This window comes from Cardiocondyla obscurior, linkage group LG13, assembly GCF_019399895.1.
Source record: "Cardiocondyla obscurior isolate alpha-2009 linkage group LG13, Cobs3.1, whole genome shotgun sequence".
Lineage (NCBI taxonomy): Eukaryota > Metazoa > Arthropoda > Insecta > Hymenoptera > Formicidae > Cardiocondyla > Cardiocondyla obscurior.
The window spans coordinates 1755413-1778586 of NC_091876.1; the positions used below are offsets into that span (position 1 = coordinate 1755413).

The 23174-nt window shown below is 49.1% G+C and overlaps 1 protein-coding gene across 3 annotated transcripts; it reads right to left on the bottom strand.

Moving 5' to 3' along the window:
- Positions 1-548: 548 nt before the first annotated feature.
- Sano (CABIT domain-containing protein serrano) lies at positions 549-23174 on the bottom strand. 3 transcript variants are annotated; one of them, XM_070665249.1, is made up of 3 exons: positions 21404-23174; positions 21123-21318; positions 549-3325 (listed from the first exon to the last, which is right to left on the bottom strand). In XM_070665249.1, exons 1-2 carry the CDS (start codon positions 23092-23094, stop codon positions 21126-21128), a joined length of 1884 nt encoding a protein of 627 aa, XP_070521350.1. In that variant the 5' UTR covers positions 23095-23174; the 3' UTR covers positions 549-3325; positions 21123-21125. The 3 variants fall into 3 exon arrangements, with proteins under 3 accessions (XP_070521350.1, XP_070521351.1, XP_070521352.1); XM_070665250.1 differs by having other exon boundaries at positions 21119-21318; XM_070665251.1 differs by lacking the exon at positions 21123-21318.

The window sequence follows — 23174 nt, forward strand, 5'->3', positions numbered from 1 at the left end:
AAAAAAAAAGAAAGAAATTAATCATTCGAAGATGAAATAATGTGACCAATACCGAAACAAGTGTAACATTTGATTTTAATTTCATCGCTTATCATTACCTTTGATTATATTATTGCTTGTAACATCCATTCGAGATACCTTGAATACAAAAAAAAAAAGTAATAAACCATGTTATCCGCTTGTTTCGTCCCTTGTATAAAACCCTACCTGTGATGCAGTAATAAAGCAAATTGAATTTCGATACGAATCTTTACGAGACGATCTATTTCAAGATTACAATTAATTTTATGATAAATTGCATAATATTTAATAATAATAAATAAATAACCTAAAATTAATTACTTTAATAATTTAATAAAATACTTACGAGTTTCTTTCTTCTTTTAAATTCTGCAAAACCTTGGAAAGAAACCTAAAAAAAAAAATTTAACATTTCTAGATCACAAATAATAAATTAATAAATAATTTCCAGGACCTGCAAAAAAGAAATACAAAAGAAATACAAATTTATCTATTCGGAGTGGAACTACGAGTGCCACGCGGCGGCGTTATTTCACTGTGATTTTTTATTGAAACACTCTTTAGGGTACACAAGCTCTATCCTAGGTAAGCATTAAAGTAAGTATAAAAAAAAAAACTGAACAACTGCTTATAGAATCACAAAGTGTGGATGTCTGCCCTTCTTACAATCATTAAACGTACTTTAACGTGCATACTCGAAGGCACAACGATCCTCGACCCTTACGCGCCGAGTATTTCGCCGCGAGAACGATGTTGAAGTAATATCGCTTAGCCGATCGTGCATTTAATTACGGCAGCGCGTATCCGTCTGTCCTCTCGCGCGAGGAGGAACGGACCGAAACGGCTGGGGCGACTTGTGCGATCTCGAGGCCGATCGCTCGCGTGGAGATTCGTTTTAACATCCAATGCTCCGGAGGAAACTAGAAAAAAAGAATTCTAGCCGCGCGCGAAATTTCACTACCGCGAGGCTTGACCGCCGTGGGTTTCTTCGGCCACTCGTTGTCATGGCAAAATCTTTACACTCTTCCGAGAACGTCAACGTACGAAATAAGCGCGCCGGCGCTTATAACACACAGAGTTCCGCCGTAAAGGGGACCGAGTGCCTTCCATACAAAACTCATTACGCGATACAATAATCATGATAATAGAAATCTATACTTCGTAGCGTAAATCTAAAAAACTTATTGTACATTTCGTAATAGCTAGTTCATTGTAACGAACGTATCCTGATTATCCACGCGCGGATCGTAATTTTATTTTTACTTTTTAAAGGCCACTTATTACCAATTATCCTCTCGTCCCCGCTGATAACTGAAAATTACTCGTCGGCGCTCCTGAAGGAGCGACTTGGTTGTTGCATATGATCGTTACAGTATCTTTGACAATTGTCGTGATTGCTGTACTCCTCTTCGTTATCGAATACAAAAAGTGACATTGTCTCTGTAAGGCAGTACAACGGCTATCCTCGTACTCAGTTGTAACAAGGCTCAACTAGTCTATTGTTCGCTTAACGTGTATTAAATAATCACAAAAAAATGAGACCAAGGTCCGAACGCGTCCTATCGTCGGGACCGTTAACCGAGAGGCGGTCTCGCACCTGACTTTCAGTGAGAGTTTATTCTTCATCGTCCGCACGATGCTTGTTGATGGCTTCTCTAACGTTGGAATGTAAGTAGCAATATATTATTCCACATTATCTCATCCAGCATGTGACAGAAAACAACCTGAGCGCCCAAATTAGACATTTTCATAAGCGTACAAAAATTTCGAATCGTCCTTATTAATTACGTTCGACAAAATTTGAGAATTTATTTTTATTTTCACGTGTCTATTTAAGTAGCAAAAGTATTAAACGTTTCATTTATTTAACCCGATATTTTTCCGTTCCTATTTAATAAAGATATTGCCATCAGACGATTTTTGTTGTAAAGGCGATGTACAAAGCGTGGTAAAATTGATTTCTCCGATCGTAATGTTCGAAGTGCCGATGTACGGATTACGAGCATTCAGTTGCATTCTCCCCGAAATTCGAGTTAGGCGTACGATCACAAGTGCAGGTAGGCGGTAATGCGTTCTCGTAACTTCTACCAATTGTTCGGCGAACGGCGTTGAACTTGCCCCGCTCCGGCCGTAACAACGCGGGAGTAAAAAACGGTAGCGATAACTGCGATAAAAACACTTTGATAATGAAAATATGAAGTAACCTACGCTTAAAAACATCCTAAACAGTAGAGAGTATAAGGTATGACTTAAGTACAACCATAAAAACTTGGTCATTATTATGGCATTCGTATCCTTAACTATGCGGCTCGCCAGACCGCATTTCGTCCGACGGACGGCGCGTCCTTTCGTAAAAAAAAAAAAAAAATCTATCCGCGATTAGCATTTAATTCGGACGACGCGCGATAATATGCGGCGTGTAGATTCGACCCTCATCGCGACTCTCTATCGACGGCAAAGAGTAACGAGCGTACAGCTCCGCGACGAATCGAGGCCTTTTTATCTTTCGTAACGCAAAGACTGGAAAATAATAAAGCAATCTTTTATGCGTCTAAATATTTAGAGAGAAACTCACTTTCACGAGGATATAAAAGTAATATGCGATAACAAGTACTATTAATATTTTTTTATCTCTACCTAAAAATTATATATTTTTTTTTTTTACTTTTTTTTTTAGACAACGGTGAAATAAATACATTATCGGACTAAGTACTGACCTGAATTACTTGTTTTATACGAAGCATGTTGTGCGTACTGTACGTACCGGGAGATCGACCATTGCTGCTTGAGATCTTACAAAGTATTGGCCTTTATTATTCGTCGCGTTACGATATCAATCTCGATACTCTTTGCGATGCGGCATCGCCTTTCTCCACGAGAGCACTCCAGTAATTTGCTCCTCCCTTCGTGACCTGAACATATCCTCTTCCGCTGCGTCGCTATTTTTGATTATTCCACTTATCGTTAATCGACGATCACAGGAAGTACGCGGCGTTGATCAGGCTTTTGGGTCTTTCATACGTATTGTGATGTGTGCATGTATGTGTTGTGTATGTGTGAGCGTGAGTGCATGTACATGCAGTCATGTGTATCGGACGACGAGTTCGAATGGCTTTCGCAGCTGCGATATATTAATGCTGAAAGAACGACGGGATCGCTGGCAGAAAATGCGCGACCCGTCCTTCTACTCCTCCTCCCTTGAGCTTCCGCTTTAAATTTTGATTGCTTGAACGAACGATGCCGGAAATCCACGGCTCTTCATCTGAACCACCCTTTGCCTTCTTCAGCCCTTCGTCGGTCGAATCTGTCAACAGAAATTGGAATTTTTAGCGATCACACATTGTACTAAAAAAAAGAATTAAGATATAAATGATTACAAGCATTGAAAAAATTGCTTAAAAAATATTTAAAGCGATTAAGGAATGATAAGACTCTCCGGAGACTGTGAAGACAAGATTTAGTTATATTAGGCCAATAAAAGCTAGGCAATATATTAATACCTCCGTGGCGTAAAAAGTTGTACCCTACTTAATATTCCAATACGGCCCATTGATTTTTTTACAATTAAATTGCAGCAAGATGAGTTAATTCCATATCACTCGAGCGCGATTAGCCGTCAGCCGACAATTAAGCGGCCTCGGGAAAACGCATCGAGCGTATTACACGCGAATTCGGCTCAGCGGCGGCAATTACATGCTTCCCGATAAAATTAGCGGCTTAATTGGGAAAGTAGCGTGATCGCTCACTGTTAAACAGCCCGACGGAGGCCGCGAGTGCATTCTATGTTTAGGCCCCGGCGACCGGATGCCCCGACGCGTACCAATAATTTGACGTAATTTAATAAACGCGACCCCGCACTCTCGTCCCGCGCGCGCGGGGTCGTGCGACTGTTATTACGGACAGTTTGATCGTATCTCAGTAGTGCGTAATGATGATGCACCTAGTCCCTGGCATATAGTAGCGGCCCGATCATCGGTCATGCAAATTGGCGGTACAGAATGCGGCGGATCATCTCTCCCTCCGCACGCCCGGTTCCCCGCCGCAGCATCCCATTGCATACCGGTTTAGAAAACAGCGTATATCGGATACTAAGCCCACCGTCGTTGTATTTGCACGCCGGTAATTTATCGCGCTCATTAAGCCACTTCTCCGATTCTCTCATTGTTGAGTCCCTACCACGCACCGGAGGAAAAGAGCGTCTCGGAGGACGAAGTAAAAATTTACGGCATCGGTTTGTCTAATAAATGTAAATTAAATTTGTACGTCGTTATTCGGCCACGCATTTTTTTTTTTTTTAATTTTATATGCAAACTATTTTTTTTTTTTTTTCTATTTTAATCTCGACATTTACATCTTCCTGCCGTTCTATCGTATACGATTCGACACGCTGTTATTTATTTTCTAACTTGGTCGGCGTTATAACGGATGAACCGAACGTCATAAGTGCTCGTTAACTTGCCTTTCGGCGGACAAAACGGAGCCGTAAACTCTTCCAAAACCGCAAGATATGATAATCGCGGTCGCCTTTAAAGGCACACAAACGACACTCCGTAAATAAAAAAAAATATATATTAAAAAAATACTTCCAGTTAGTGGGTTAATGTCCTCGGGGTTTAGCGGGCCGAACGTTAGGCAGCGGGACAACGAAATCGGCACGGCTCTTTCATTACCGAATGAATTTCGTTCAATATTATTGCGCAAGTATTTAAAGCGCCGCCTTAAATCTTCGAGACCCAATAATCAGTCTGGAAACTCGTAACTCCGCGACGGATGCCTGACGCCTACGGCGTATCGAGAACACGAAGAGACCGCGGTGTGTGACTAAAAAAAAATCTACAGTCGCTTGTAAGCATTCGACAATGGGAAATAAAAACGACGGAAACTAACGTCTCTTCGCATTAAACTGGCTAATAAAATTTTCTACTAAAATAAAAATTGACAAGAAACCAAGGCGAGTATCTCCGCGGTAATTTCTGGAAGAATCCGACTGTTACGCGTCTCTCGGTGAATCCAATTATACTTTACGAGAGAACGATGATTAATTGCGTCGAAGCGTCTCTCACGGTTGATTATAAAAATTCGCCCGGTGAAAGCGCGCGATAATTAATACCGATCGATTACGGGATATCGTTTCCGTTAACGATTAGCCGGCGCGTTAAGATTCTCGCCGGGGTCGGCGCGATTGGGATCACGATGATGCAAGCGGGACATGTAGCTCTATCGACGTCGCGAACGCGGAGAACTTTCGTTCGCCGATCTTCTAGAGCGAGGCGTAAGCCGATCAAGAAATTCAATCTTCAACTGTGCCTTATTTTTCATACCTATTAATTTTTTTAATTGAACGTTTTAATTTGATTAAATCAATTTTTGTATTTTATTAATTTTCTCGAAAGAAGAATTTTTAACGCGGCAATTTTATATTTAATTTAACGTGGACGTGTAATTTCCATTAATCAAGGTCGCGTGTTTTTCTTTTTTTTTTTTTAATCCCCTTCACCGCGGCTATATTCCCACGAAGCGATTATCTCGCGCCTCTCGTCTCCGCCTTTGGTTAAAAGTACGGAAAGCGGGTTCTTCGTGCGAGATTGTCGTGCGGAGCGCCGAGGCGGGCACGTAATCCCCGTATTGCGGATATGTCGTCTATTTGCATCACAACGTTTGCGCGGCGAAGGTCGCAGTTAATCGACCGGCCGGCGGTGGTTACGCGGCCGCGGACGGACGGGAAAGCGCAGCGGTTGCGATAATTGCAGCCTACCATTTCTGTTTCGAACGAAAGCTCGAACGTGGAGCGTCGTGCACCTCCGCCACGCTCGACTTGCGAACGGGCGCGCCGGGAGCTCGAAAACCTAGTGAGCTCGTTGCGAAGCGACGACTTGGACTCAAATCGCGTCCTACGATGTTCTACGAGCCGCGCGTAAGAAAAATTACCTTACGTTTTCGACCCGACGTCCGACGACCGGCCTGTCGTCCGTCAGAAAAGGGATTTACCGTTCGCCGGCGGGATAATAGCGCCGGGAACGAAGCGCGTTAGGGATAATGCGCCTGTGTTGCGCGCGGCCGTTGCAAAAACGCGGAAAAAAATCCGTTACGGGTAAGAAGCGGGCTCAACAAGCCTAGATTAATATGAGGAAGAAGCGTGTTCCCGTCTCGGGCGTCGAACGTCAGCGAGGGGCTCGAGCGAGTCGTCGGATGCCGAGGCTCGCGATCTGACAGCCTCCGCTCCAGCGGGGAGGCGATCTCGAACACGCTTCTGCCGGAAGCGTGCCCGCGCGCGGGATTATCCCGCCCGTGGGAGCTCGTTGCTGCGCGTGAAATATAGACAGGGAGCGATTCGAAGGCCCGACGGGCGCGAATTGAAATCGCTCTTACCTCGGAGAGATCCATCGTTTTATCTCGATGAATTGAGGCGTGAAGCCTCGCATCTCGCGGAAATGCCGGGCGGAGAACGCGTTTCCGCGAAGTCGGAGCGGACGAAAAACGCTCAGAGGAGAGTAGCCCGCAGCCTAGGGACGGGCGTCGGGCCCGATCGTCGATCGCGCGGCGGCGTATCATTAATTGTTTGCAGCGCGGAACAATAGCCCGGCCGGTCTTATCGGCCGGCCTTATCAAGACGCGGCAGATTAATCGGCGCTCCTGATCAATCGGTATTTTCCGTGGCGGCGGAGGCGAGTTCGCGGACGCGAACCGCCAATTAATCGATCGTCCGATTAACAACCCTCGAGCTTTCGGACGATTCCCGGCCCCCTCGGATTGCACTGTTCCCGAATCGTTCCGATCCATCGCTTGTCGTGCAGTTGCCTTCGGGCTAACCGCTCGGGCTCGTTTCTGTCCCGCAGGTTTTGCCAGAGGAGAAGCCTTCGCCGGTAAACGCGAGGCGATCGGCCAATTTCGTTTCGACAATTAAGCCGCCATCGCTAAGTTGTAATTATTTTCCGTACGCGACGTCGCGGTGGAACAACGAGCCTGCCTCCTTCGTCGGACGCGCTACAGAGCCATTCGAGGCCTCGTGGCAAATCATAATTACATGCGTGACGGTCCATTACGATTTTTGTGTCGCGCCGAGGCGATACACCACCCCGTAATGTGTTTGCCCGCGCACGGGCATTACCGCGGCCGGACAAAAATCGTTATTGCGCCGGTTAATTGCCACGACGAGTGCGCGGAAAGTAACGATCGCCGGACCGGTATCGCGATTACCCGGCCGCGAACTATCTCTCCCTTGCCCTCCTTCCTCCCTCGTTCTTCTTCTCGGTGCATATAAACCTTACTTAGGTGAGCTATGACGGAGTTATTCGCGGTGCCACGCACGGGGAATCCACGAGTTTGAAATCGCCCGCACGCATCTCTCACGCGGAGACCGGAGACCGATCGCCGGGGTCTCGTCGGGAGCGAAGCGAGCGATGCGCAACGCGAGGCACGCTTACGTCTCACGAAAGACGAACGGACGCGGCGCGGATCGTTTTCCCAGGCGTGCACTCCCGTTATCGTTATCCTCTCTCACGTTCGGACAGATCGTGGAACGCCGATTGCCGGTTAAATCGACGATGCAAAGTACCCGCGAGTCGTCTGACGAGAGTCAATTGTGCCCCGCCGTGCCCCTTCGAGAGTTAAATGTTACAGCGCGGAGTTACTCGTTCGAAGAAAACGGAGACAACCGGTGACGATCGAGTCGTCGCTTTTACAATTCAGCAGCTGACATTGTGACTTTGCTATCCGCGTCTTAATTAGTACTTAGAGCATTAGAAAAAGAGAATATTTTTACATTAAAATAATATCCTATATTTTTACAATGTAAAAAAAAGGAAAAAAAAAAATTTTCCTATTTCAGCTTTTAGTAATCGAGAAGCAAAGTAAAATTAAAAAAGGAAAATTAATTTTCTAATCGTCAAGCGACATTTCCTTCTGTCTTCTTCAATGCAAGAGCGTGCGTTTGTTAAGTTCGTCGAACCAGATGATCGAGCTGCTCTTTTTTTCTCCCGCGCCAAAGAAACGAGCTCCCCGTTAACGGTGTTGCTTGTCTCTCTCTCTTTTTTTTTTTTTTCCCCTTACTATTTCTCGCTCTTTCTTTCTCGCATTGCCGTCGACGTGCGTTTGCCTTCCACTCGCCTACCGCGCGTGTAACTGTAGCATCGCATTATGTCGAAGCAAAGGAATCTATCCATATTCGTTCGCCCAACCGGATGTAAGTCACGTAGACGTGCATATCGACTTTCGAAGCGATTCGGAAAACTGATTCGGAAAACGCAAGCGGAATTTCTTTGAAGTAACGTCGCAGTTCGTAACGTTCATTTCTACTCCCCGACGACAATTATCTTAATTTAATTTCCTCGCGCGCTAATATATCACTGATTTAATAGAAAAAAAAAAAATGACGGGGCGCTCCGCTTCTCACTTTAACTTTCTAATGACTCTATAAAACAGAAGATCAAATAAAAAGTTTAATCACGCACAAAATTAACGTGTAATAAAAATCATTTGATAAGAATACATAAAACTGAACTCGACGTTAATAAATAACGCGCGGAATTAAATGTGAGAGAGCGTGCATAAAACGATGGGATTTCTAAACGCTTTCATTATGAAATTTACAGTAAATGGTACGACGCCGCGGCTAGTAAAACGTTACGCGATGCAAACGGCCGATTCGATCTCGCAAGCGGTGTAGTAGTAACGCTTACTGCTACGCTTACTCGTCTGGAAAACTTTCTAATAACCTAGTGACATTCTGACCGCCAGGAAGGATTCGCTTCGACCAGAACTGCCGTCCACGGGGCGCGCAGGACTCTTATTTTCTTTTAAAAGAAATAATTTTTATATACTTTTATTAATTTGGAAAATTCTTTTTTTTTTTTTTTAATCACGCTGTTATTGATATCGATAATAATTAAGAGATCTGTACCCGCTTAATAACCCAAATTTTCAAAGTAACGAATTGCAAAACGCGCGAAAACATCCGCGTGAAATGCTAATAAGCCTGTCGTTAATAAGAGCGAATACAGAAAGCGAAGCAGCGCTCGCGAACGAAACTAATTTTACGCCGGCGATGCGTCGTAAAGCAAGTAATGGAGAAGTAACGCCTCGCGCCTGGCCTGCTTGCCGGCCTGGAAAATTTTCTACTAACCCAGTGATACATCGTCCTCCGGATTACAAAAAAAAAACGTCTGACAGATTTTTGTCATCCGAGCAAGTTTACGTAAAATTACTTTAGAACGTTCCAAAAAAAATATTACAATAAAAAAAAAATTCAGAGACATAATAAAAAAAGAAAATTAAAAATAAAAATAAAAGTGTATGCTTGCGGCACGTCTACGTTTCGCGATGTAATTCCTGGAGGACGTATCGCCAGCACTTGATGCGCTCGCAAGTAAAAACGCGCATCTGGCTATCTTCCCGATAGTTCATAGACACCGGCGGGAGATCACGCGAATCGCGAATCGGCACGAACGAGGAGCTTCTCGCGAGCGAGAGGGGGCGGAAGGGGGGGAGGACAGGGAGGGTAGCCGTCGATATATTAGTTATGCCGCGGGCGAGAGGTGAGACGGAGAAACGGAGGCGAAGGCGAATTCTCTCCACTGCCAAGGCGGCGTAAGGCGTGGTTTGTCCCTTTACTTTGCCTTTGCCTGCCTTTCTTGACTCGTTCGCTGCTCTCGACCACGCTGGCCCGACAAAGCGCGAGCGCGTGCTTGCGTGCCCGTGCGTACGCACACCTAACCGCGCTTACGAATACGGATGCACGTGTCGTTGCACATACGTTACGGCATGTACTTCGAAGAGGCGGGCGGCGCATTCGCAGATTTTGTCATACGTTTCAAGAAACGACGCGCGGATTATCATAAACACGCGGTAAAAGTACCATTTTCTTATTCTCGAATTTCTTTAAAAAATATTTATATAAATTTTTTTTTACAAATATCTTATATCGATATTCGTAAGAAATTAAAACGACAAAGAGAGAACTTGAACCTTTAGCTTAAACGACTGGAGCGCGTCTTCACAATACGTCTCCGCGTAAAAATTCAGTCGGTACATGCGCCGCGTAGATACTTAGACGTATTTCTCGTACGTCGCATACGTTCGCGTGTGTGAGCGTTCGACTGGTTCACCTCCGCGCGGCTGGCAACAACTAATGAGCAGCTGTCGGCAAGAGGCCCGGCGACAATAACCCGTGCATTTTATATGTTTCTCTCTGTACTTATACGCGTCAATAGGTCCTCCTCCAGCGAGCGTTCTCGCGAGACCACGCTGGTGCGCGAGCTACGGATGATTGATAAGCTCGTTGAATCGCCGATACGCGCCTGTGTCCGAGTCGACGACACATCCGGCATTTATTAACTCGGAAAATTTTTTTTTGTTTTCTGTTATAACCGAGTCAGTAAATAAATTGTCATTGCTGTTAAAAAATTCATTAAAATTTACTTCATAATTATTTCTTTTTTTTCTAACTAGTAAAAAAAATATAAAAAATTTACATACTAGACGCGATAAAAAAAAAGATCCTGGCGTTCAGAACTTTATGCAATTCTAAATATTTCTGATTCTCTCAGCAACCTTCTTAATACGGTAAACTGTCTAATTGTTCGAGTAATTAAAGAGATTTATCTCGGGAGACCCGGAGCTATCTCCGTCGGGGACGCGCGTGTACAGTTTCAATTATTACGAAATGCTTCAAGGTCCGAAGGGCCGCTACCGGTTGCGCCGGCGACGAATCACTACACGCGCACCGAGGTATTCCAGCAACGCATGCACGAGCCTTCCGACTGGCGCGTACGCATTCCATGAAGTAACGGCATCATCCGCGGTCGAATTCTTCCTGCACCTCGAGGATCGACAGAAGCGGGTGAACGAGCTTTCGCTCCAGTTCGTTCACTTTCGCCCGTGCTTCGAAATTTCGCGTACATTGTGGGAAAAGAAAAAAAAAAAAACACAATGTATTTCAAAAATACCAGTCTTAAAAAAAATTAGATTAATGTCAAATATTTTTTAATACCATCTCGCGCTACGTGATAAATAGTCCGAACATCATAGAAGCGAATTTGAAAACGGAAGTGTCGAAAGAGAGATGCAAAGAAAGGGAAAGGTCGGGCACCAAAATCAGGAGGTGTATCTCCGCGCGGAAGGACAATAATTTCCGTGACCACTTAGAGAAACGCGTCACGAACGAGGCCAAGTCGAAAAACCACGACGTCCGCCACACATCCGGCCGGCCGGCCTAATGAGATCGAAGTTCGCGATGATAATCTCGTCACGGGCGCGTCTCGCCGGGAAGAGCGCCGCCGATCACGTACAGTAAATCATACCCGGGCAAAATGAGCCTCCAAACGCGACGAGATAATAAATTACCGCTCGCCTGTCAATTAGTTTTTATGACGGGCCCGTCTGTAGTTAGCATATAAATTAGACGAGTTTGTCGACGCGTAATTATCACGAATCGAGAACGAGGATTTCGCGTTTGCCTGATTGATGTACGATTGTCGCACGCGTTTGATAATAAAAATAATTAAGAAACGAAAGAAACAAAAATTAAAAAACACGTTTTTTTTTTTTAGAACGTGTACCTCGTAAATAAATTTTTTTCATCCGTCTATGTTACTTGAATACGTGCGTGTTAATTAAAAAAAAAAAAAAAAAAACCCATTGCGGTTGCAGGGAACATTTTACTTAACTCGCAGACAGGGCATCGATGTTACGGCGTTTTCATGCGAACAGCTCGATACGTTTCACTGCGATTTTGTACATCCGCGCAAGGGGGAAGTATATCGAAGCCGATCGCGCGCGCGTTTAAGCCCCTCGTTGGCGGTGTTTTACGAGTAAATCAGCGTGCGCGCCGAGATGAAGCGCGACTAAACTCGCCAACGACGCGCGGAGGATTCACCGGCGGCTCCCCCGGTGCCGGGGAAAGATTGCTCCAGTGTGTAATAATACGGATACGGATTTACGGGAACGTGGCGGAGGCCGGCCGGGCATGGCGTGAATTATTCATAGAGCCCTTCTTTATCGTTCTCTCTCCCAAGGGTGTGATGAGGAAGCGGAAGGGCGTAAGTGAAATTTGCGGTCGCTAAAGCGCGAATACTGCCGCAAAACGGATGAAATTCAAATGGCGTTCGTGCGTGCGATGCTTTTGGAGAATGCGCGAAACGGGAAGCCGCACGAGTTATTCGCGTTGAACTCTGTTACACGCTCGTTCGCGCGGCTTTAAGCACCCCGAGGACGATGATCGCGCTTCATGCTCGAGCAAGACGCGAAAATTCAAAGCCTGTCATTTTCGTCGGTGCTGTAATAATTTCTAGTGGTATTTAAATATTTAGACTAAAAAAAAAGATCTAATTTACAGTAACAATTTATACCCGTAATTAAACTGTACAGTTGTACACTCACTGTCAGGAAATAGTGTTCGCGGCGGCACATCCATGCCAAGATCACGTATGCTAGCCGCCGTCGCAGCAAATGCCATTATCTGCCTCTTTCATACATATACATATATGCATAGATACGTAATGCATCACGTTTTATCGAACACGCCAGAATTAATATTTGTTCAACCGGGACTCCTACCCGTTCATAGCGCAACACCGGGCTCGGATCGAGCGGCGTCGTGACTCCGTCGACGCCACGGCGATTTATCGATCGTCAGCCGTCGAGGAACAGAAGTACCCGATGTCCCGTTACGAGGAGGATATTACGCGTGAAGACGCCGGGGGCGGGCGATTGGCCGATTAGAATATCGATTAATATCTGGGACATTATCGGGGTCTCGCGAAAGCCACACCTGGCACGACGCGTAACGTGGTAAGTCTACGATGCGCATAAAATAAAATAAAAAATTAAGAAATGTGTAAGCCGTCTAAAAAATAAAAGAATAAAAAAAATAAGTAAGTAAATAAATAAAAAAAAAAAAAAAAATTAAGACACGTCTGGCCGGCTGACAAATCGGCATAAATCATTCGAACGAAACCCCCCGCGAGAGAAAAAGGGAGGCGAGGTAAAGATCTGCGGCCCGTGTTCCCGGGACTCGGTACGCCCGAGGTCGCCGGGGCGCATCCCGTCGATGCGAGCGAAGGGCCGCGGGTGAATCTGACGAACGTAGGGTCTTCGACCCGTCGGGTACCGCGGCGAGCGCGTCGGCCCTCTCCGCACGGGCTTCGTGGCGTGCAGCCACTTTGCTACGACATAGCCATAAACATCTCTGAATGGAGACCACCCACCAACCTATGCGCTTCTTGGAACCGCCGTTGCGCGTTTCGCAACAGCACCGGGAGTGATCTCGCGCGGCGTTACTCCCGCAGGGGTTTTTCCGGCGGATTTTCGCGTCCCTTCGCGTACGCGAGCGGAAAGTGCGTCCGAAAGGCAGATAAATGTCTCTCAAAAAAAAAAGAAAAAAAAAATTCTTTATTTCCGATCACAATAAAATATATTTTGTAAACTTGTCCTACCATATATAGTACACGATAAAATTAAGAGGCGGTATCAATAAGACGCGTATTGAGAGGTTCAATGGAGAATTGGCTGCCGTATCGCATACGATTGACGCGCGGCTGAATGCGCTGCGGAATGAATGGACAGATCCCGGCGGAATTACCTATAGGCCGCATTGTTACTATCACGCGATAATGCCCTTCGAGGGCTTCTCATCGGCGAGCGAGACGTACGGGAGTGAGATCGGTATCTCGCGCGAGCCTCGCAAAAGAATTATTAGCGTCATTACCTTTGTCATAAGATGGTTAATGGCCGGCTATCTTGATCGCGGCCGCGCGAGTGACAGTTCGATCGTCCGCGCGAAACGATTAGTCATTTCGTAACTTACCGCCCGGATGTCGGCCGCAACGCGGATCCGAGCGGGTCATTCGCGAGGACGCTTCCGTGACTCGGCGAGTTACGTTATCGGAGGGTAACGCTTTCGCTAATCAACGCCCGGATGAAAGCGGACCTTTCCCTCGTTCGCGGAGTTTTGGAAAAACGGCGTTACAATTGGCCGCGAGTTTACCGCCGGCTGGCCGCGATCGCATCGCAAACACTGTGCGCGGTCCGATTTCACGGACGGTCGTAAAACACGAAGCCGGCCGATCCGCGGCGTACGCAGGCGTATCGTACAACGAAGCGAGAGGAAGCGGCTGCGGCCGTTTTGCGCTCTCCGTCCGGTTGCAGCTGCTTCTGGATCGGTGGCAGCCGCCCGCTCGCCTTCCCTCCTCGACTCCGCGCGATTTTATACGCGGCCGTATCCTCGACGAAAAACCGGTCGACGAAGATCAGCAGCGCTCGCTCGCGAAGGTGTATCGAAAGACCACGGGGCGAATTGCCTCCGCCGGTCCGGCAAACGAGCGGACGCGATCGCGTCGATCGAAGGTGAGAGTAGAAGAAGAGATTAGATAGATCGTAAAGCGGGGCGAACGTTGTGCGTTTCGATCGCGCCGCGGAAAGAGAACGCGCGCGTAGCCGAAGATTCCCCCCGTGTACCGGCCGTTCCGCGTCGATCGGCCCCGCTCGATCCAGATGCCGCCGCGGCTACGGCCGATTACGCAAGGACAGAAGTGGCAAAAATCCGCGCCTCAAGTATGTAAGCCGTAGCGCATCGAAACCGCGGATCTTCTCCGATCGCGTCCTCGTTTCCGTTTCAGCCCGTGCGCTACTTGGGAGCAAGATGGATTCTATCGAGGTCTCGTTTGCGGCGTTATAAATTGGTTGCCAGCCTCGCCGCGCGCCGCAAATAATTTCCAATCGGACGGCTATGCGGGCCTCTCTCGCGGTCAACTCGCCGGTGGTTTGTATAAGGTAGACCGGCTAACGGAACGTAGGCACGCTTTCCGCGACGCGAATAATTCGTATTCGATTCGTGCGCGGGTAAACGCCCAGCGGAGTCGACCGGTCCAGCCCGCCGATTAGCTGACCTTCGACGAAGTGGTCACCGAACAGATTTATCCGCTTAAGTGTAACGAAGCCCTCGATAATCGAAAATTAATTTACCCCGCGTGATCGAGCACCGCTTTTAATTTACGTACGCGTTCACCCGCCCGTGAATTTCAACAGCCTCGGTGTCGGCCGAGTCTCACCTTTCTCGGCTTAAAATTGCGATTATTCGCTTTACCTCGCGCGAAAAGGAACGGCGGACGATTCTGCATCTTCGCGGTCTCGCCTCGCTACGGCGGGAAAATATCTATTTTCGCGGACATTTTCAACGCTATTCAATGAGTTCCCCTACGTCGTGCTTTCCGCTCCGCCTGCGCCAGTTTCTCCGGTAGCATGTCGAGCACTTTCCTGTCGGCCGATGGTACTCGGCTGGAGGTGGATGCGTAACGAACGGTGCATGCACAATTTCATCTGTGCAAGTGTAATAAACCCTGAGCAATCTTGCAAACGCGGGCGCGCGCGCGCAAACGCGTACGCACACATACAGCGCGCGTTATCTGGACGCGGTGCGCTACTCACGGTGAGTCCGCACGGTCAAGACGAACAGGGGAAGGGGGGGGGGACTCTCTCTTCGCGGATCTCCCGAGTACACGGCGTGCCGAACGCGAAGCACTACTAGCGGGAGTGCAGTAATAATAATAAAGTGGTAGTGGTTGGCACGTCACGGTCCAACAGGCCGATCAACCGGCCGTGCGGCGAGCCGGCTACTGGTCTCCGCCCACGCACAAACGCGCCTCCGTGTATACACGTGGTGCGCGCGGGCACGTGGGGTCCGCACTACCACGCACTTCCACGTCGCGGAGAAGAACCGCTCGCGAGCCGGTGGGCTCATCCGCGTCATTTTGCATACGCGCAGATACGCTATCGCGGACACTCGTCGAGTTCCCTCGATCGCGGGAAGGCAGGGAGAGAAAAAAAAGAAGAAAAAAAAAAAAGAACTCTGTTTCACTCGAGGGCTGCGGATCCCGTTCGAGCGCGGAGTAAAGAAGATAAAATACGCTTACGCGGGCACGCATGCATGGCGAGAGCGAAAAGTTCCCAAGTGAAAAGCCCGGCGAGGACGTTAATACGTATCCGTAATGTAAACCAGATTGACTTAATCGAAGTTGGTTCATATAAATTAGCGCACGCGTGTAATTGCGCCCGTAACCGCGGCGTTTCGTCCTTTTCAGCATTTTCGAACCGGCGAAATAACTATCGCGTAGCTATGCATATAGAGATTAAGTGCCGAACGAATTAATTATCGATAACGTAAATTGTATCATTAGAAGTATTAGAGATACGTTATAAAAAAGGAGAAATATATTTTAAGTCCGCATCGACGGCGGAGGTATGGGTCCGAGTTGTTCGGCTGACCAAACGGCGATGTTTCTACTTGGCATTTTTTTTTCTCGCATTAATCGATGTTGAAATTTATAACACTGGACATTATATATTTTATATGCAACATAATTGTTTCACGTAATTAATTATTATCGTTATTAATTATTCGCATTGCATTCCTACTGATAAAAAAAAATTTCTTTTTACATTTTTTTAAAGTATTATTCCGCCGCCGTTGAGTGTATTTTCTCAACGCTTTTTCTTTTATTTTCCCGTAATTTCTATCGCTCAACTACCGCGGTAAACCAATTACAAATTACACGCGTGGACGTGAGCGTGTCATTTCGATACGTGCCTGTCGACATACGCGCACGGTGATACGTAGGCGCGGGGCACGCCGACAGTGTCATCGATTTGCCTCGCTTTCGCGAGAAAATTGTCGATGGAGGGAACAAAGTATTGACGTTGTCTTACGTAATCCCGAATCCTTCTTCGTAGGCGAGGGAGCTCCGCCATTTGTCATAATAGTTGTAACAACTTACATATTTTAAATATATATATAAAGTTTGAGCGATCGCCCGGTTCATCTGTTACCCATTTTATATTAAAAAAAAAAAAAGAAAAAAATTATAAGCACGCTTTATAAAATGATGAAAAATGTCTAAGAAACGAGAAAGCTATCGCGTCGAAGCGTGCCCTGTCAGCTTTTCATTTATAACGCGCGTGTATACGGAAAAACGTTAAGAATTATTATAATACTTGACGGTTTAGGAGAAACTTGTAAACGCGAAAGCGGCAGCGGCAAGTATTAATCTTATTTATCGACCCACCATCTCGTTTCTTTCTCACGACCGGCGATACCGGGCTCCATTAACAACTACGCTCGCGATCAATTAATACTTTCGATGCACGCATCCTTGGGGCGAAGAGTTTTAACCTCGGCTCATAAACCAGCCGTGCCTTTCTCGAAACAGGAAAATTACACTTGTCGGAGGGACCAGCACTTCTACAGGCGCGTCTAAGCGAAATTTCCGCGCGAAAGCGACTTTCAAGCTTGAATGATTGAATCTCACCGTGCGTCTACTTAGGTCGCGCGTTTTAATTGCATTTTCAAAAAATGCCAATTTCGAAAAAAAAAAAAAAGAAAAAGAAAAAAAAATATTCTAGGCGGAGAATTAACTGAGGAATTTACGAGGATATAAAACACAATGCGGGGTACTCGACATATCCTGCATAATAGCTATTCACGCGTCGCTTCACGTGGGCGCGAGTTTCAGGCGAGAGCTTTCGAGATGAGACGGCTGACGGCGCTTCTCCCAACCTCCTCCTAATATTCTTTTTTAGGATCTTGACATGGCCATCTTGAGCACGCGTAGACGGTTTTAGACGATAAATGAGATAAATGGTAAAAAATTCGGATGACTCAGGACGGGCCTACGAAGCGCGGACGTGCGCGAGCCACGCCGGGGGGACGGCATTTATCCGGGAAGAGAGGATGTAGGCAGACAATGGGACGGAATAACGAAGAGCCGCGGGTCGCGGAGCCGAACGTCGTCTGTAATTTGCATGCAATGTAACCGGGAGACACGATAAATATGCATGGTTTCGGTCAGGGGAAAACGAATGCCGCGAATGCGAACGCGCCAAGCATACGTTCCCTTGTGCGCGGAAAAAAAAAGAAAAAAAAAAAACAAAATTCTTTAGTCTCACGTTAGTAGACTTGCACAGACAAATTAACAATCGTTGCTCCACGCAAACAATGTAATCTCGTAATAAAGTTTTCAATTTTTAAAGTCCTCGTATATGAATATAAATTAATACCGGGTTTTTTTTTTTCTTTCCCTCACGTTTCGAAATGTCGCGATTGCATAGTTACTGCGCCCGTCGCGCGGTGCCTCGATCAAACGGCAGGTTTGAAGCGCGATCATCCCTCTCGAGGCATTCTAACGAGCGGGCGCGTTCGGTTTGTATCTCGGCACGAAGCAGGGGACGGCCCGACAATTTTCGAGGATGATCACAGCGCGGCTCTCGTTGCCGGCGTGCGCCCAGGAGCTCGGGCCGACGGCTCGAACCTGAGAAACGCGGATCGTCAAACGGATATCAGATCGGCATTAAATATTTAATATTATCGAACGGCCGCGCCTGTGATAAGGCAGCCGCGCGATCTTTACTCCGCCGTAATGCCACGTTCGACGGCCGACAACGGCACGAGCGTTGACGGCCGAAGAATATCGCCACGAGGGTAATCACGCGAGCGCGTGGAGGAATTTGTCGATATTAATCAACGTCGTCGCGAGGGCAGGGGTGAGGTGAGAGGGGCCGACGCACTCTGCAATTTGCGAGATAATAGCCTCCTCGGGACCGTCTCCAGGGCGAGCAAGCGCGCGAAAAGCCACGATCGCTTTCTAATTATCGGCGACGACCTCTTCGTTCCCGTGACTTCGGGCGGGTAACCGTAAATGTATGCGCGTCGTTAAAAATCACGGTGAAACAGGAGGCAGCGGCGTCTTTTCGATCCGCGTTAATTAATTGGCGACCGGACCCGATGAGCGTCCCCGTTTCTCGGAGAGACCTGGCAATTTCGCGGCGTTCGGGCGATGAAGTAGCGCTCGGGTGCACATGAAAAGCGGCGACGGCGCTGCGGGTAGCCGCAAGCAAGATAATTCGTGAAAAAAACGACGCCGAAACTAACGTCGCCGTGTTAACCGCATATTTGCCTCGCGCGTCGCAAAGGAAAGATCTGAACTGTTTTAATTTCCACGCGAGATACGCGAACGACGACCCAAGAAGCACTCCGACGCTGCTGTTGCGGAACTGTCGCGCGGTTCCCACGTATGGCTTTCTTTTCATCCTCAGTCCGGTTTCGCCGGCCAGTTTTGTTCGGCTCTCGGCGTCCACTAATCGTTGCTAGCTGAATCTTTCTTCCGCGCTTAATATACGGCCGCGGCTGCGAAGCGGAAAGAAACGCGCTAAATTATTATTAGCGCGCCGGTGAGAAACCGGATTTCAGTAGTATACGCGAGTTTTTTTTTTTTTCTCCTCTCGAAACTTATTAAGATATCGATACGCAAAAGTATTGAGATACGGGAGGCGCTTTAAATAATTGCTGAAAAAGCCGCGACGTCGAGCGATCCACCTGTGAGCGAGATCGCCGGTAGATTACGGGGCCGATCGGCCGTGCCGGACACGGCTTGATTGTCGTCGATCGCGTTATCGGAAGCCGCGCGCTTTCCACGGCGATCGATAAAATCACGCGGCGGTTCGCACAATCATAATTTTCGTAATATGCGATATCGAGTAGGTGGGCGCGGGGCGGGGGAGGTTGGGGGGGCGTACGGACGAACGGTGGGACCGGAAGCCACGGTTTGTCCAGCCGTTGAACCCGGTCTCGTTTAATTCCGCTCACGGAGCGGCTCCACGGAGCGAACCGGGGCTATTATGGCGCTGCACCGAGCGAGGATGACGTTATACACCCGGAGGCTGTCCACCGCTCAGCTATCTCCTCTTTCTCTCCATCTCGCGTCCCTTCGCGACGGCTCCCGGCCGTGCCCCGTCCCTCTCTGCTCGCCGCCAAACGACACCCGCTAAGAAGAGAGAAAGAGAAAAAGGGAGAGCGAGAAGTTGGGACGATGGATTAACCCGCACGGACCTCGCTAATTTCCGCGGCTTGGGAATACCAACCGGTATTCGCAAGATTGCGGATGTGCGTGGCAGGAAGCTTTGTGATTCCCGACTTCCTCCCGTAAACATCTCACCGTGCGTACGTGCAAAACCGGACTCTTCGCAATGAGGAAACGTTTTCGATCACTCGCCGTCACCGCTGATTGTCGCCGGGATAAATTAACGCCCGGCGGAACAAATAGAGCAATTGTCACAAAAAAAAAATTCCCCGGGTTCTGTTTCAATAAATAAAAATAATAAAATTGAAAAATTACGTAAACGCCGACCGAAGAAATAAGAAGTACTCTAAAAAAAATAAACGTAGTTTTTATCCTACACCGTATTCGCAATGGAAACGTGAAGGAAAGGCAGGAAGGAAAAAAAAAAAATAAAAAAGAATTAAAACGTCGCTAATGAATACCCCGGTATGATTCGGACACGTGCGGGACTTGATATCCCACGTACGAATCGATTATATCTAAGAATGGATTTCCCCGCGGATCGTAATTGACGGTAATCGCGGGACTTCCTGCGATCGCCCAGGTGCATATCCCAGGCATCGTTACGATCGGGAGGGCCGCGAGAAGGGGAGCAGCAATTAAACGAAGGACTCACGGCAATAGGGAAGCGGAGTCGTGCGTCTCTCATAACGCCCGGCAAAATGCCCCGTTAAAAGATCCATCTATCCCGGGTCGATCCCGCGAATTTAACGATGCAGCTTCTCCGTCCCGGACAAAGTACGCCGTAACTACATCGTAACCGGCGCTCCCTCGGCGCGGCTAATTGCGACGTGCATGTCCGCTCGACAAACAGTCCCCCGGCCGCTCTCGCTCGACGGCGCGTATATCATCTGGCTGAAATACGGGAAACGAAGATCGTGCGCGAAGGACACGGGCGGAAAGTGGCCGCGCACGCGATGTTTTCAATTCGAAGCGCGGTGCTCGGCCGCGGTTTTTCTCAAAAGCGGAAATTGATCTTAGTTGCGCGATACATTTTTCCTTTATACTTTTATTTTTTATTTTCTTTCTGTTTTTCTTCTTTTTTTCTTTTTTTCGCGAAAGTGCACTTGCAGTCTCAATTACGCCTTGCCGCAAATTGCCCTCCCTTCCTTGCCCGCTCATTCTTACGGCAAAGAGAATACTCGCCGTGACGCGAAGCGTTTTCTTACCCTCGTTAAATATTTATTAGCCGGAGAGTTTAGCGATTGACGTACTCACGAGTTAGAGGTAGAGCGTGCCGACACGTCGCGGTGCCACGACAGTGACAGCTAGACGTGGCCCACATTTAGTCGGTGGCAGCGGCGCGGCCGTGGCGGGCGGCGGGGTTTCCGGTCTCGTGCAGCCGAGGCCGCTTCCACCTCGTAGCTCCCAGACTAAATTCGTCAGCGACCGCGGCCTGCTCAAACGTCTCGATCTGCGTGTCGTCGCGAAACATTGAAAAATATATAAAAATATAAAACTCTAAATGAAATGGCTGGCAAAACGGAACGTGCACTTACCTTTTCTCTGGTAGCTTAGCGCCCGCGCCGGAATCACCCGACGTTCTTCCGCCCGAGTGGCTCGAGTCCAGCGTGCCGTCGAGCTCCATGGCCTGCTGGAGGTTCGTCAGACTCTTGTAGCGTATGTTGAAGAGCGGCGAGCCGCCCTTGTAACCCGGCGGCGTTTCCTTCAGCGGCGACGCGCTCTTCTGCCTCATTAGCGGCCGGCCGCGTTGCGTGCCGCTGTTCTTCACGTACAGCTTCGCCAGCGGCGGCTTCTCCACCCGCGGCTGCGGTGCTTCCTTGACCGCGCGCCTAGTCCGCTTCTCCGCCTGGATCTTCTTCGTCGGTATCGTCTCGATCGGCGGTGGCTCCGGCCGGTCGTCCAGCAGCGGAGCGATCGTCACCGTGACCGGCGTCAACGGCGGAGTCGAGGCTCCCTGGCTGGCGACGAGGGGACTCTCGTACGGCGACCTAACGCTTTTCGGCAGCGGCGCGAATCCACGCACGTAATCGTATATCTGATCGATCTCGTCGTATTCTTCCGTGCAGGACGACGACGGTGGCACTCGATTTTCGTCCCGATAGCCCGCGTGCCCGGAGGACGGCTGGTGCCCGTTGCTGTGATAATGATGGTGGTGATGATGGTGTCCGGCGCTGCTGTTCCTGTGGTGGCCCAGCGGTGCGTGATCCGAGTTTGTCGACGGCCGTCTGAGGAAGCCCGAGCCGCCCCGTTGCCTGGAGGGCTTGCTCTCGCCCAGACGGCCGTCCAGCACGTGCGCCCGATCGGCCACGTCGGCGACCAGACGGGACGCGCGCTCCACCAGCCTCGTGAACTCCTGCATCGACCTCAGTGCTTCTTCGTTCCGGGCCTTCACCAGCTTGAGCGGGGCCGCGAGCGGCAACGCGACTGCCGCGCCTTCCCTTTGCAACGGCAACGCGAATACGTGCTCTTCTTCGAAGGTCGAGAGCAACCTCAACTCCGGCACAAATTGCGACGACGACTTGAGCCCCCGCGGTGGCTGACCGTGCACCAGTCGCACGGTCAGCGGCAGGCGTTTGCTGAGTAGCGCCCTGGCGGTGTGCACGCCGCTGATGTTGTCCTCGCGAGCCAGGGCGCTGAAACGGCCACGCTGGTCCATCCCGAGCAGAACGCTGTCGCCGTGGCAGTCGACGCAGCGCAGAAACCGACCGCGGCCGGGTAACGCCACCTCGCCGGCGGTAACGATCGTCTCGCCGGCCGCGAGGGTCCTCGTGCCCTCCGGCACCACGATTCCCGACTCGTCGTCCACTCGGCAAGCGATCCCGCGCACGGTTTCACGCACCAGGGCACCTTCATCCGGGCACCTTCGCGATAGCTCGTTCACCGACTCGATGCCGCGCACCGCGCGGCCCTCCTCGCTGAGAATTTCGAAGTAGCCGGCGTACGAGTCCGGTATCGCCAGCCTGGGCCCGACGCCGACCACCCGCCGACCCTCCTTGATCTTCACCGCCTGCGCGACGATCTTGCGCCGGCGGCCGGCCGATATCAGCAGCGCGGTGCTCTGCAAGCTTGGCGCCGGTAGCGTCGGCACACCCAGCCCGCCGTACTGGCCCTTCGTGATCTTGATTACGGCCGGCAGGCGATACTTGGACACGAATTCACGCAGGTACGTCGCTTCCTCGGCCCAGCGTGCCGCCGCGACGACGATCTGCCCGTCGGTCGCGGCCATCGCGGTCTCGCGTCCCCCCGCGCGAGATCGGGCCCCCAAAGAATCAGGACCACGTCGACGGCTGAACGCTACTGCCGCTC

Bases quoted from the DNA above. Each gene is read 5' to 3' on its own strand.
- Sano (XM_070665249.1), bottom strand. From the start codon at position 23,094: ATGGCCGCGACCGACGGGCAGATCGTCGTCGCGGCGGCACGCTGGGCC. The intron at 21,319-21,403 runs GTAAGTGCACGT...GACGACACGCAG, and splicing joins GCTAAGCTACCAGAGAAAAG to ATCGAGACGTTTGAGCAGGC.